The sequence below is a fragment of the Cricetulus griseus genome, chromosome 2, assembly GCF_003668045.3.
Source record: "Cricetulus griseus strain 17A/GY chromosome 2, alternate assembly CriGri-PICRH-1.0, whole genome shotgun sequence".
NCBI lineage: Eukaryota > Metazoa > Chordata > Mammalia > Rodentia > Cricetidae > Cricetulus > Cricetulus griseus.
Window position 1 is genome coordinate 14,415,456 of NC_048595.1, and position 16,093 is coordinate 14,431,548.

Below are 16,093 nucleotides of genomic sequence, written 5' to 3' on the forward strand. Positions count from 1 at the left end.
GCCCAGAAATGCACCAATCCAGAGACTGTTGCAGGCCCCAGACACTCCCCTTGTTCCCACCCCCACCCCTGAGTCCCTCCAGGTCCTTCCTGTCCCAACCGCTGTGTTGGACAGGAGGAACCTAGTTAATACAGTTAACTTGATAAATAATAAAAGACTCTGCTTTTGGATTGGAATGGGTCTCTTGATTTGGAGGTTCAGAATTTGGGCATAACAGCATGAAGCCCTAGGTCCCATCTCCAGCATCATATAAGGGATATTGAGTACATGTAGAATAATCCCAGCTCTTGGGAGGTGGAGGAGAATCAGGAGTTCAAGGTTAGCCTGGGCTGTATGAGGCCCTGTCTCAAAAACAAAACAGCAAAGGAGCCCTAACACAAAACCAAACTGTGACCGAAAGAAGGGCCGAGCAGATGGCTCAGGAATTGAGAGAAATCAAGGGAAGCTTTGCATTTGTACAGGTCAGGGGAAGTAGACAGAGAAATAGGGAAGGCACTCAGTAGCAAAGAACCAGGACAAACCAAGCTTGAGTGGGAAAACCATGCTTTTAGCATAGGGCCTGCCTAGAGTACGCAGCAGGTTTGGAGGGAGAGAGGCTAGAAACATTTTGTCAAACGCTACTTGGAAGAGCAGTGCGGTGCTTCCTGGGTGAGGTCTAGAGAGGAGACTTGCTTGGTCCAGCTGGGCTGCATGTTGGGTGTGTGCACTCTGCATTGTGTTCTGGGGGTGTGGCAGGTAGCAGCCCTCCAGGAGAACTTCCAGCCATCTCTTCTGGCAGTTTCACCTGTTTGCATTGGGGCCATCAGCTCAAAGGCATTGAAGACTAATGGCTCTCAAATATGCAGCCACTTGAGCTCTGGCTCCCATGCTAGGGAGCCAAGGGATTGGTCAAGTGAATCCATGCAGTATTTAATCAGACTCGTATTGGCCAAATGTGCACGGTGCCCCTTACCACAAATTGTTCCAACTGAAGCAGGCATTTAGAAACTGCCTTTTCGAAGAGGCACTGACTCCAAACATGGGCTCATAGGTAACTGGTAACCCGGCATCCCTGTTACACCGCCGAAAACTCAAGTATCTGGGGTCCCAGGCCACGTTCAAGGTCACCCCAATCACCAGGCGGATTCGAGAGCTTGCTGCAAACTGCACGAGGCTTTATTGTAATTTAATGAGCTAACCCCATGTTAGCTCGGGTCTTTCACCCACCCGCCATGGCGGATGGCTAGCAAAGACAGCTTGAACCGGCTGCATAGAGATCTTGTAGGGCAGCGTAAGGGGAGTGTCCAGGGGTACGCACAGGCTCACAATTGGTGTGCCTCCAGGCTTGGAGGGCTTGCCCTGTGTTGATTGGCCAATTGGTTGTTATGGCCCATAGGCCCTCCCAGGGTGGTTGCTATGCTCTGCGCGTCATTGCTGTGCACTTGTCCATAAAGCACACCCAGAGCCGTAAAGCATAGCGCCACCAGCTAACTTCTGATTGGTTCCTTGCCACGAGGCAGGCATCTGACTTTCTAGTAATTAGGACAAGGTCAGACAAGCACGTGTTCAGCTGTTATGGCTGCCGAAAGGGGCAGGCATCTGACCTTAGTGACTAAGACAAGGTCAGACAAGCTGTTATGGCTGCTGAAATAGGGAGCTGGTCCCTTCAGCACACACCTTTAATCCCAGGACTTGGGAGTTATGCAGTGCAGGATTTATGCAATACAGGGATTGAACCCAGGACTTCCTATGTGGTAGACAAACCCTCTACCAAAGGAGCTACATTGCTTTTAGAATTCTCTATCTCTTTAATTAGGGCACTGGAGATCCACCTGCCTCTGCCTCCTAACTGCCAGGGTTAAAGGCATGTGCCACCACCGCCTGGCTCCCAGGCACTCAGGAGGCTGGTTGGCCTTACCCCATCATAATCAGGCTCTTCAGTTAATGCAGGAATTCTGTTGTGACATCTACTGGTTTATTCTGCAACCTATTCAGTGGAGCTCTTGGTGCATTGCTTTTGTTAGGAGCAATGGCACAGAAAGGAACAGAGACCTGAGGATGGAGACTTGAGGCTGCCTACCACAAAAGGACCCACATAACTGGGATGAGGGCACTAGGAAAGATCCAGACACAAGTGTGGCGGTTTGATAGAGGTTGATGTCCACTCCAGTTCAGAAAGGTGAAACGTGGGTTGCACTTGAATTGAAACACATGAGCTTCTATGTTGAGGAAACTGCTACACAAAAGACAGACAGCAAGCAGCCTGTGGGCCTGTCCTGGGAACAGTGAGAATGTGGAGAGGTGTCCCAGCCTTGGCTGGGTGATTCTGAGAGGACACAAACCCATAAATGCTCTGCAGGAGTGAGGTCTGTTAGGACAAAAGGCCACTAGACCATGACTGGGTCTCAAGGTGGGAGAGCATTAGCTCTCAGGAGGCAGAGGCAGGCGGGTCTCTGAGGTCTTTTAGGACAAAAGGCTGCCAGACTGTGACCTTAACTGGGCCTTGAGGTGGGAGAGCATTAAAGAGGAACAATACTTTGAAATCAATTTAGCATACCAGGCCTTAAAGGCTTGCCCTTCAACCAGAGAGGAGCTTGGTTAGGAGCTTAAAGGGAAAGAGCCACCAAGGATAGGATCCTATCAGTGTGGGCTCAGTGTCATAGAAATCCCACCGGACAAAGGAGATATGTGACTTCCCTAATTTTCAAGGGCGGGCAGGAATGTGACATGAATTAGTCTGATATAGCCTGCCTGATTTACAGGGATGGCCTACATGATTTTGGGGGGTAAGCCTACATGACTGGAGAATGGAGATGCTAGCTACAGGTAGACCACAAACTAGGGGCTGTCAAAAGAACAGCACAGACTGGCTTCTTAACTCTGCCCCAGGGAGAGCTGTGATAGGCGAGGCCTGATTTCTTTAGACTGTGAGATTTGGCCTCTTGGAGTGACCGCTGTCTTCAAAGGACACATCTGTGATCTAACATAACAGTACCATGGGGCTAGTGGACCATAGAGAGCTGCTGAGGATTCATGGGGAACCAAGGAGGGACACGGCAGAAATCAAAGAGGGTATTAGTGGGTAGGATGAAGCCCATGGAGAATGGAGGTGTCTGTCCGCCACTTAACCGTTGCCAGCTTCTCCTTCTACAGCATCATGGGAAGAAAGAATAACTTTAATGAAGTGTTGAACCGCCTAGCCACAACTGCAAAGAACCCCAAAGAAGCAGATGAATGTCTATGATATTACAATTATGTTCTGCAGTTAACTCAGAAATTCCTTTGTGATTTATAATCACTTATTCAGCAAGTTATTTAGGAACAAAAGCAAAATCAACCCAGAGGCTCACATCAAAATTGAAGAGAACGGCTATGAAATATCTGAATATCCCCCCCCCAAAACACACCGTGCCTAGATGTAGCCCCTTGCTTCATTTACTCATTTATCCACCCCTTCATCTATCCATGGAGCTATCTATCCATCAGTGATCCATCCATCCATGCATCCATCCATCCATCCATGCATCCATCCATCCATCCATCCATCCATCCACCCACCCACCCATCCACCCACCCACCCACCCATCCATCCATCCATCCATCCATCCACCCATCCATCCATCCTCCACCCTCCACCTTGCTCTTACCCAGCCATTTATCCATATACACACTGTTATGGGATTCTGGATAAAGAGATGAGACATGGAGGCATCTTCAGGAAAACAAACTTTAATCACGTTAATTGTCTCAGTCAGAAAAAAAAAATGAGGGACTGATAACCATAAAACAAGAGACTCAGGTATGGAAGGGAGAGAGGCTGATTGGGGATGTAGCAAGGTGTCTTCATTAGGGTTTCTATTGCTGTGAAGAGACACTATGTTCACGGCAACTCTTATGAAGGAAAACAATTGTGGTGGTTTGCTTACAGTTCAGAGGTTTAGTCATTATCGTCATGGTGGGACATGGTGTCATGCAAGCAGACGTGGTATTGGAAAAGTAGCTAAGAGTCCTATATCTTGAAGGCAACATGAAATGGTCTGTCTCACTGGGTGTAGCTTGTGCAAAGGAGACCCCAAAGCCTGTCTCCACAGTGAACACTTCCTCAAACAAAGCCATCCCTCCTAATAGTGCCACTCCCTTTGGGAGCCAAAGGGAGTTTCTCTCAAACTACCACATTCCACTCATTAACCCCCTCCCCCCAAAAAAAGCTTGTATCAGTTCCATAATGCAAAATGCATTCTGTCCAATTTCAAAAGTCCCCATAGTCTATCACAGTCTCAACAATGTTTAAAAGTCCAAAGTTCAAAGTCTCTTCTGAGATTCATACAATCTCTTATCTACAATCCCCTATGAAATCAAATAAAAAAACAGATCACATACTTCCAGCATATAATGAATGGTACAGGATTCATATTACCATTTCAAAATGTAGGGAATGGAGCACAGTGAGGAAATGCTGGACCAAAGCAAGACTAAAAGCTGACTGGGCAAACTCTTCATCTCCACGTCAGATGTCGAAGCACTCGTCAGATCTCCTACTCCTTTCAGCTTTGTTGACTACAGCACACTTCTGAATTAAAACAGCCTATAGACGGCTGTTTAGGGTGTGTTGGCTTCAGAATGGAAGTCGGGAAATGGGTTGCATTGGGAAAGAGGTTATGCTTTTGCGCTCATAGGAAACAAAAAGCTATGTATCCCTCCAAAAGTAATAAAGATAACACTTGACCAGAGGAGACCTCCTGGGGGCTTTGACTGTAGATGTGAGGGAGGAAACCAGGAAAGACTACAGGTCAGGTAACATGTACGTTGATCCTTCTGCATGGGAATAGCTCTGAGACTGGATGAGACATGATAAATCTTGTTGGCTACAGAGTCCTCATAACAGTTTGGTTATACAGTCCAAATGGACATACAAAGTTGACAGATGCCTTTTATCTTCTCAAACATAAAACAAACCATCTGTAGCTGATTTGTGTATACCACAAATTCCATATTTGTGTTAATACAGATATGTATGTTACTGCTAAAAGTTTGTGTGTTTTCAGAACAAAAGGACCAGACATGAATAAAGACAAGTATCCCAAATGATCCACCCTCTCAGAATGCCTTAGTTAGAATTTCCTCAGAAATCTACACCCAGAACAACTTCAAAGCTGCTAGCTGAGATGGTCTGACCTCAGAGACTACTCCAGCTAAGCCTTCAGAAAGCTCTATATTTTCCCATCACACACAGACTAAACAAAAATTAGTACATCTCTCAGGACTTGACCATTATTCTAATTTTCTAAGGGTCCTCTAGAGATGCCATCATTCCCCAGACAACAGGAAGCAGTCTAAAGAACACAATGCCCACATTCCCAAGAGGTGGGATGGATAGTTTCTGATCATTTGGTGGATGTTTGTCATTCTTTGGAGGGGGGAGGTGGTTGCAAGTTTTATTGGTTATGGTCAAGAAGGAAGCTAAACAAAGGAGGTTAGATTCAGGGATCTATTTTTTTAAAGGGGGATCTATTAAAGGGTTATTAAATCTACTTTTAAAATAAAAATGATAGAATAAAAAGGTAGATTAGATAATCTGCCTTTTTAAACTAAAAAGCAACTACTATTCTCAAATATTTCACATTGGTATGAATTTTTGTATATTGACAGAAATTTAAGGTTATTTTTGTTATAATGTATATATGTTTTTTACTCTTGTTTAAGGTATTGTACCTGTGCAATTCATTTAAAAATGTAACATATAATTACGAAATATGGGTTAGCAGTTAGTCACCTATAATAATAGGTATGTTTTCAAGTTTAAGCCTAGGTTTATTTAGCTCAGATATACTTAATAGATAATGGTCCTCAAACTTGTCAGAGATCTGATGAATATGGCATTTAAATTGTTTAATGGAAAAAGATTACTATGATAGAGACTCCTAGCAGTGACCCCGAGATTTCCAAAGAAGATGACAAAGCACCACAATGACTCCACCTGGGTTTGGTAATGCTAACCAGTGGGGAAGATTGCCCCAATGCAATACCTGCTGCCAGTACCCTTCCCAAACTTGGACAACAGGACACTGGAGAACTGATTGCTCCACTTTGCCTAGACAAAGTAAGGTCAGTCTCTCCCATGTTCCTCCTTCACAGAAAGTCTCTCACCTTCTGGGTCTGGCAGCCAAAGATTGAAGCTGTCTTGGTACCTCTGCCCCCAAGACCATGGGGACCACAGGAGCCTAAGATAACCATCTAGGTAATGGACTAGTCTCTGCCATTTTAATTGATACATAGGTCATTTGGATTATACTTCATGCTATAATTTATCCTTCACAGATTTCTGAAGGTATTGATGGCTAGAATAGCTATAACTTTGTCAGCTTAGCAGCAGCAGCAGCAGCAGCAGCAGACAACCAGGTTCTTTCCCAAGGTCACAGCCAGATGTTAGCTCATTTCATATCTAAAAATCAAGCCTTGTTTTTTCTAGAGTTACTAGGTCTCCTGTTGAGAAAAGGTAGACAGGTTTGCCTTGCCAACAAGCTTCACATTAAAAGATAAACAGATCTCAGGTACAACTTTCCACTAAAGGAGCATGATTTGAAATGACTGTTCTTGGTAATAACTGCTTGTGTCTCTGGTAAATGATTAAATGGAAAGAAAGAATATTAAAGCCTATGCAAAGTTTGAGGGTCTAAGAAAATGTTGTAAGGTATGTATATAAAGGTATGAGGATATAAAAATCTATGTAAATTCTGGAGGTCTAAGATATATAAAGGTCTATAAACGGATACAAATGGTGACTCACCAATATGATTACGGTATTTTATTAGGGAATATGCCTTACTTACTGAGCACCTAGCCAACTGGCAGGAAAGCAGAGCAAGCCGAAGCAGCAGGGAAAAGAGAGGGGCTTTCCCACATATGTCCCTGACTCTTAACTAACCACACATCACCCTGTCCATGCCCTAGGGGGTGTGGCCAAGTACACCTGTAGCCAGCCCCAGGAGGCATGGTCAGGGTGACCCCTACAATTCCCCTTTTGGTCTAAAAGAGGATCAAAACTTAGCAGTATGAAGTATCCATAATTAACAATCATAAGGGTGAAATATAAGAAGATACAATAATCTGCTATGTCACATCCTAACTATATCTATTATAACTAAACCCTAAAGCCATCTGAAAGAGGTATCCAAGCCCAAACACCTCCTTCCAATCCCAACCCTAAACAATAGGAAACTATCCCTGAAGGAACCAGCTTCCCTTTCGGCAGCCATAACGGTTGAACATGTGCTTCTATGACCTTGTTCTAGACACTAGAAAGTCAGATGCCTGTCTTGTGACAAGGAACCAATCAGAAGTTAGCTGGTGGCGCTATGCTTTACGACCCTGGGTGTGCTTTACGGACAAGCGCACAGCAATGATGTAGAGACAATAGCAACCACCCTGGGAGGGCCTGTGGGCCATAACAACCAGTTGACCAATCAACACAGGGCAAGCCCTCCAAGCCTGGAGGCACACCAATCGTGAGCCTGTGCGTACCCCTAGACACTCCCCTTACGCTGCCCTATAAGATCTTTCGGGAGCCCCTAGGAGCGTCTTTTCTAGCCGTCCACCAAGGCGGGTGGGTGAAAGATCCGAGCTAACATGGGGTTAGCTCGTTAAGTTACAATAAAGCCTCGTGCAGTTTGCAGCAAGCTCTCGAATCCGCCTGGTGATTGGGGTGACCTTGAACGTGGCCTGGGACCCTGGATACTTGAGTTTTCGGGGGTCTAACATCACTAACTAGGTGTACATTATCCATAGTGACAACACTGGGAGGAAAAGGGACTCAAGATTTTAGATTTCTTTTGGTTGTCATCTAAGTATAGATTCTAAGGTGCTGGGCTGAAGACATTTCATTCCAATCCATATCTGGCTCTCTGGACAGAAAAAAAAATGTCCATGCTTTTTAACCTCCATAGATTTTGCTAGGATTCAAAGGTGTGAGTCTACTCCAGCTGTTTAACCTACTTTTTCTACAATATGGATTTCAGTACACATTCAGTAATGCTAATATATCTAAAGCTTTTATGTCTTTTTGTAAACTAAGAAATTCACGTAAGCTTCAGAGAATTGGGGGAGTCATAAGACTTGGATCCACTTCTCACAGGTCAAAAGGACTCTAGACAAATTTCCCTACCTGTCTATCCCTGAGGGTGGTATTTCTCTCCTGGTCTTGGAACTCCTCCCCTTCCCTAATTACTAGGACAATGGGACTGAAAGTTCCAAATGTAATAAATGTAATATTTTCCTAAATTTTAACTTCTGTCCCCAGTCTACATCTGTCTCAGCAGCTTCCCATTTGACCTGCAGACACATCCAAGCATTAGCTGCTGACTACAACCTGCTCCAAACAGCTGCTAGCCCTGAACTTGCTGAAAGCTGATGTGGACCAGCCTAGTCCATGCCATTGCTCCCGGGCTCTTCAGCTGGGTAGTGAACCAGATGCTTCTGATGGAGGCCCCAGTAGCTGAATTCCCTCCTTGCCTTTGCCTAGCATTCCAGTCTTCCTGGGCCCTGAAAACATCCTAGTCTCAGCAGGAAATAATTACAAAAGAGAGTATGTTTCCCCTTGTGCCCCAAGAGGCTGGAATGCTAGATCAAAAGGAAACTCCCTTAAGGGACAAAATAGCTACCTGGAGTGCCTGTTGGCATGCCAGGAAAGGTACCTGTTATTCAAGGACATTGCCTGGTCCATGTGGCTATTTTCTGTTTTTCTTTTCCCTGGCTCTCAGAGACCCCTACCACAACACAAATATGGATCCACCCATCAGCCATGGATCCATCTACCTTAAGGGACTAGACCCTCACCCAGCTCCCTGCTTTAGCAGCCATGACAGGCTGCAGAAAAGACCCAGCAAGATGTAGACCTCTGACTCAACACATGCTGCTGAGTTTCTGGCCTTCTGACCTTGCTGGACCTGCCCCAATCACTAAGAGGTCAGATACCCTCTCTGTGGCAAGGAACCAATCAAAAGTTAGCTGGCAGACTCTAGATATGCTTTACAGTAACAGTGGTGTACAGAGCATAGCAACTGCCCTGGGAGGGCTTATCGGCCATAGCAACCAGTTGACCAATCAACACAGGGCAAGTCACCCAAGCCCAGAAGTACACCAATCCCGAGACTGTTGCAGACCTCTAGATACTTGCCTTGCTCATCCCGATAAATTCCCTGCCTTTCAGGCCCTTTGGGTCCTTCTCACCCCACCCACTGTGCTGGGCAGACCAGGGAACTGAGTTAATACAGTTAACTCGTTAAATAATAAAAGACTCTCTGCTTTTGCATTGGAATGGGTCTCCTAGTGATTTTAGGGTTCTGAATTTGGGCACAACATACCCACCCATCCACTCATCCATGCACACATCTATGTGTCCATCTGCCCATGAATCTATTATCTGTTAACTTATCTCCTCACCCCACATATCATCCCCCTCTCCATCCATCCACCCATCTGCTCACTCCCCCACATACCTACCCACCCATCCACCTATGTTCCCATCTGTCTCATCCATCCACGCATCCATGCATCCATCTCATCCATTCATCCATCCATCTGCCCGCCATCCATGCATCCCTCCATTCAATGGGTTCATGTAAAGCACTCAAGGGCAGTATTCTGTAAATCCAACTGCTTAATGTTATGTAGCATTGCCACTCTTACAGCCATCAACTCTCAGGGCATAAATGAAATGTGTGTATGTGGTAGGCGTATAAATGCTCTTTATGTGTATTTAGCTAAACCCTAGCACGGGTTTTTTTGTGCCATTCCATCTTACTCATGCAAACACTTAGGTTGTGGTAATTGGCAGCTCCTAGATTTTCTACACACCTGGGGGTCCTGTTAACCTATTGACTCTGCTATGGCAGACCTGGCATTGGGTCTGAGATCTCTAGCAACACGGCTGCTACTGTCACTGCTGATGTTGTCTGTGAGTCAGCCTCCTTGGGTGGGCAAGGGCCTAGAGCAGCGGTTCTCAGCCTTCCTAACACCATCACCTTTGAATGCAGTTCCTCATGTTGTGGTGGCCCCCAACCATACCATTGTTTACATCGCTACTTCCCGACTGTAATCTTGCCTCTGTTATGAATCATGACATAAATATCTAGTACGCAACCCCCAAAGGGGTCGCGACCCACAGCTTGGGAACCACTGACTTAGGCTGGATCTGATGCTTCAAAGTGGAAGGACGCAGTTCTGTCAAGTTCAGGGTTCTTATTTTGTCAGTCATATCCACAAATCCAGTGTTTGCACCCAGGACACATACATCAAATGGGATCTAGACAGATTGCTCGACTCATCCATTGAATATTTATTGAGGTGGTCTGAGGTAGGAGCTGAGTCACTGCAGGCTGCTCAGCTGTCTTGTTTCTACGTCTCTCACTTACCAGACAGTTATACAATTATAAGTCTGTCAAGAATATCCCATAGTACCTAAAATCCTAGAAATTCCCTCCGCCTTCCCACCTGAACCGCACACTGCAACTTGCATTGCTGGACTTTCCCGTTTCATCTGCCTTCGGTGGTCTCTCAGCATATTTACTGTTGAAAGTGTCACTAGCCCAGTGTACACTTGGCCCACCTGATAAAGGTTAGGAAACCCCAGGCAAAAGCCTAAGCTGGTAAGTCTTCCTAACCGTGCAAAAAAAAAGATGGACACCAGAGGGCGCCGTGGGACCACACTTCCTGTCAAATGAGGGTCAGGCCGGCGTCCCTCACAAACCAATTTTGATTTACGGCCTTATTTCCTAATGGTTAGAGTCAGTTACAACAGACGCACCCGCCACCCACCTCTTTCTTTTCAAGCAGTGAGATGCTTCACCTTTCAAAGTTCCCGATGACGCATCCCTTTGATTTCATGCTGGTAGAGATCTCGTTGTACCGTGGAAAGGACAAAGGGAGTGGATATTTATCAAGTGTCCTCTGGGAGACTCGCCCTGTGCAGTGTTTACGCTGCTTTGTGCCATGGAGCAGGCGCCCCTCGAACCTTCTTCCTTCCGTTGCTGTCCCCTTATTGCAGTGGTGGAGGTGTTTATAGCTGGAGTGAGCTGCCTGAGCATCTTGCTTCTGGAGTAGCCGCAGGCCTCTCCCGCTGGGAATCCTTTAATGGCCTGGCAGGGTGAACTCCTTTCTCTTCTTGCTCTGTCAGGAGCCTGAGCCAGCTGTGTGCTCATAGTTGACCTCACATCTGGACCTGGCATCTGGGCCTGGCATCTGTAGGTCCGGTGAACACAGCCACACCAGAATGTGGCAACGAAGTAGCTGGTGCTAACTTCTTGAGGCAGGGAAGGACCCGGAGTGAGGACACCTCTTGGGAAGAGTGTGCCCTCTTTGGCCCTCAGATACCATCTATCAAAAAAGGGACTGGACTAGTATGCGGCTCAGTTGAAAGGTGTTTGCTTGCTTAGCATGCGTAAAGATCTTGGTTTTTATCCCCAGCACTGGGGGAAACCAGCTGTGGTGTTCATGCATGTAATCCTAGCTCTTAGGAGGTGGAGGCAGGAGGATCAAAAGTTCATGGTTATTGTTGGCTACATAGCAAGTTCAAGGCCAGCCTGGGCTATATGAGCTTGCCTCAAAAAAAAAAAAAAAAAAAAAAAAAAAAGGTTTTGTTGTTTCTTTTTTGTTTTGTTTTGTTTTGTTTTTTGTTTCTTTTTTTTTTTGTGAGGGTTAGACAAGATGGATCTAAAGCTACTTTCCCATCTAAACCAGTTCTTGCCAGTGGGGGCATTTGAGGCCTGATAACAAGGGGGACAGTATTTTTGGGTTGATTTTTTTTTTTTTTTAATGCTTCTCATAGTAAGCCAATGGGTCAGAAATGTTCCTTCCAGAGAGAAACATGACAGTCTTGGGTTAAACTGTAGACAAAAAAAGAAGACATATAGCCCAGGCATGGTGGCACACAACTTTCATCCCAAGCCTCAGGAGGCAGAGGCGGGGGTCTCCGTTTTCAGGGCCTGACTGGTCCACAGAGTTTCAGGCTGTGGACCCAGAAGCCTGGAAGCACGGGCACTTACTCTTGAAGAGAACAAAGGGTTTACTGCTGGCCCTGTTGGCAGGAGCCACCATGTCCCATCAGTCCCCACTGTGTGGCAGTGCTTAGCATTGTGCTGGCCCAGGATAGGCTCTCAACATGTGGTGGACTGAGTGATGGATGGATGAGTGAAAGGAAACTACTATCTAAATTCCGGGAAGATAATGGAAGAATATCAGACTTACAGGGGAATAAATTCCCTCGTTCAGAAGAGGGAGATGCCAGGGGAAACTTAGCCTGACTTGTAGGTGCTGAAGGGTCCTGTGGCTCCTTTAGCTGGTCCTGGGAAACAGGTGTGGCCCCAGGGGAGGGATGGGTTTGCAGGAGAGGGATTTGGGTTCCAAGCTTTACCAGGCCTGGGGCAGCAGCCGCCTGGGGTAGCTAGGGAGACGGTGGGGCCTCAGCAGGGTGGGGTGGGCCCAGTGCACAGCTTGTTGGGGTAGTGGGCATACTTGCGGTTATATGTGCCCAGGTTGTGGCGAAAGCAGAGTGCAGCCCTCTTATCACATTCGCAGGTCTGCCGCTGGCAAGTCGTCCTACCAGCTAGAGGGGAATGGAAACAAGCCAGGGACTGGGGTGCAGGCTGGCGGCTGGGGCTCTCAGACACTGGGTGAGAGTGACTCCTGGCTGCTCTGTGGTCCAGGTTCCCAGCCCCATCCTTAGCCACTTTCCCACTTGCTATGGAAGCCCACACTCAAGGGGATGGTCCATAATTTTGCCAGTCAAATTTATGGACTCTGAGAAAGTAAAAACTTTGCTCTGGCTTTTCCCTTCCTTTCCAAGCCCACTCACCTGGTCTTAGCCCTCTGCTGCCTTGAGAGGACCCTGGCTTCACAACCTCTCACCTTCTTCCTGCCAGGCCCATACCAACCCTCCCCTATGTGATGACATCATTAGTGAAGGCCAGTATCCAGGCTACAGGCTATTAGACTAATGCTGGGGGCTTCTTGGGGCTTCGGCCTGCCTCTGTCAGAGTAGACAGAACCTGTACCTAGCCTGGGCATCATACTGACCCACCCCACCTTCCCCAGAGCCGGATGGCACCAGCATGGCAGGTGCCAGTTGCCTAGAAGACTTACTTCAATTCAGTCCCATTGTGGTTGTCTGTTTCTGCCCACAGTGGCTCTGACTCTTTAGTCCCCAGGGATCCACTTCCCTGTCTAGAAGGGTCTGGTGCCTCATTTTCCCCTCAAAGACGAACATTTCCCTTCAGGGGCCCACACCACCATCTCAGCAGGACCCAGCACTGCGCTTGAGGTCCTGACACTGGGCAGCTGGGGAGATGGGCATGGTTATCTCGGCATAGAAGGCAAGGAGTCACACAGGCTTTCCACAGGTCATTCCCTTGTTCAAAGTACCATGGTGGATACAAGACAAAGTACCCATGTTCCATCCATCTGACTCCTCCCCTAACATCCTCTCAGTGCCATTGCAACTGGGGACTGTCCCACCCTTGTCTGAACCCTCAGTGACAAGGACCTGATGGCAGCTGCCCTGCTGAGTGATCTGCAGGTGCCAGACAATCCGAGCCAACTCTGCCTCATCGGCACTGGTCTTGGCTCACACTTTGGCATGGACCTGATGTTTGGTGCTGAGCCTGTTCCTTGGACTGTCTGGGTCCTTCCTTGCATCCCATAGCCACCAGGCCCTACCCTCCTTCAGGGTTCCTGATTACACTGGGAAGAAAGTTGGATCCTCTGATTCAAGTGACCTTTGGGCATTCTTGCTTTTGGCTATTTCCCCAGCCTAGGCCCAGAGGAAAGCTAAGAGGGCCAAATGGGCATTGAACTTGGCAAAGTGGAGGAGGTGGGCTCAACTCGGCAGCCCCAATGGGAATGAACAGCTTGAGAGAATAGGGGCTGCTGGCCCCTCCTAGGGCAGAGTGGTGTGAATCCAGCTCCGTGTGTGTGTGTGTGTGTGTGTGTGTGTGTGTGTGTGTGTGTGTGTGTGTCTTAACCAAGTCCCTTCTGCTCACTCCCCAGAGGCTGAGACAGGGCAAGGGCTACAAGTGTCGTCACACTTACGTGATGACGGGGAGCCTCATGGGTCTGGCCCTTGGACAAGGACCAAGGTTACTAACTGCAGGCACTCCTGCCTACCCAGTGTCTGGCTCATTCCAGGGTTGGCCACCTACCACAGAAGATGGTGTCTCGACCAACAGAGAAGAGGTACTTTTCCAGCTTGGGCTCACAGCCCAGCTTCTCCACGCGTCCATAGCAGCAGTCATGGGCATGGCAGCACCTGTGGGGTCAGAGTTAACCAGGAGGGGCTGGGCTGGGCTGGAAGCAGGAGCTGATAGGGCCCAGGACACAGAGGGGATAGAAGTAGAGTGTGAATCCCTTCTGTCTAGGTGTCCCCAGTGCCTCCTTCCACCCAGCTGCTTCCCTGCCTCCTCCTTCTCCTCAAAGGTCCTCCTGCTCACCAATCGGTCTGGTCCACGGGCCAGTTGGAGCCGCCCACACCACAGTAGCAGCCGTAGTCATTGTACTGCAGTGCAGACTTCCCCGTCATCCTCTCAATCATCACTCCAAACTGGACCAGGTTCCCATCAACTGGGGACACTACAGAAGAGGAGGCAGAGGCCACAAGGTCCTTCAGGGCCAGTGAGCATCTCATCCAGGGCCCCATCCTGAAACCCTTCAGATCCGACTCCAGACATTTCCCCAACTATCCATTTAAGCTCTCTCCCCAAAACATCCAGCTAGCAATAGCAATGATGCTGAGAACACCACAATGGCATGCTTTGTGCTTTAATCCCCTAGGTCCCACCCTATCATTCTCTCTCTTTCCCTCTGTAACCCCCACCCATGTGTGTGTGTGTGTAAGAGAGAGAGAGGGAGAGAGAGACAGACAGACAGACAGACAGATAGAGGCCAATATGTGCATATCCATGGAGGCCAGTGCTTACTATCAGATGTCTTTTTGTTTGTTTTTTGTTTGTTTGTTTGTTTGTTTGTTTGTTTTTCGAGACAGAGTTTCACCGTGTTGCCCTGTCTGTCCTAGAACTTGCTGTGTAGACCAGGCTGGCCTCAAACTCAGAGATCCTCCTGCCTCTGCCCTCTGAGTGCTGGGATTAAAGGCCTGTGCCACCACCACCCCGCTGGTATCTTCCCAACTTACTTTTTGAGATGGAATCTCTCAGCGAATCTAGACCTTGCCTATTTGGCTAGACTGGCTAGCCGGCAAGCCAGGAGGATCTGCCAGGTCCCCCAGCACTGGGATTACAGATGTATGCTGCAATGCCTAGCTTTTACGTAGGTCTTGGGGATTCAAACTCAGGTCCTCATGCTTGTCTGTCTTTGAAGTCTCCTACCCACCCAGTGCTGCTCATTCCCTTCCACCTGCTCATGCTGTGTCAGAGCTCTCCACTGACTCTTTAAATCTCGCCCCCCCCCATGCTAATCTCCCCAGACTTCAGCCCTGTCTCCCCAGCAGCACTCTGCTCCCCACAAAGACCTCATCACCCACCTGTACCTGTGTCCTAGCTGCTCCTGTGGACCTCCCCAGATTCCTCCAGACCCTTCTGATTCAGCTGTGGGGAGGTACCCCTCTGGAGTGGGGATCACATGGCCCCCTTTCCCTTCCCCACTGTCGTCTCCCCAGCCTTCGCCTGCCTTCCTTCTCTTCCAGTCACTGCTGGCTCAGGCAGTACACGCCTGCCCCGGGGTCACCATGTGGCTGGTGGCCTCTAGCACTTGGTACCCATGATGCCTTGTCGAGCTCAGGCATCCAGAGAGCTTCCTGCTGCCAGATAGGGCAGGAAGCAGCAGGGAGGTCCTGAAGGTCACTTACCCAGGAGGCAAAGGAAGGCCAGGACAAGGGGAGGTTTCATCTTGGGGGAGGTGAGCAGGGGGTACAGGAGCCTGCTGCAGTGGGAGGATGTGAGCAGGGGCCTCTGATCTCAGGCCACCTCCCAATTAGTTAAATACACAGGTCCTGCCCACTCCCCGTCATTAACCCTCGAGTGCCCAGTGATGCAATAATTCTTCCAGCTTTGACACTTTGGCTAAGTTCCCAGGGGAGGGGCCAGCTAGTTTCCTTGGGGCTCTGCCTCCAAGG

The 16,093-nt window shown here is 48.1% G+C and overlaps 1 protein-coding gene across 1 annotated transcript; it reads right to left on the bottom strand.

The window, feature by feature from the left end:
- Window positions 1-11,587: 11,587 nt before the first annotated feature.
- Window positions 11,588-15,866, bottom strand: Pla2g2e (phospholipase A2 group IIE). The gene is made up of 4 exons (XM_027398997.2): window positions 15,827-15,866; window positions 14,457-14,595; window positions 14,169-14,275; window positions 11,588-12,577 (listed from the first exon to the last, which is right to left on the bottom strand). Exons 1-4 carry the CDS (start codon window positions 15,864-15,866, stop codon window positions 12,435-12,437), a joined length of 429 nt encoding a protein of 142 aa, XP_027254798.1. The 3' UTR covers window positions 11,588-12,434.
- Between the last annotated feature and the right edge of the window lie 227 nt (window positions 15,867-16,093).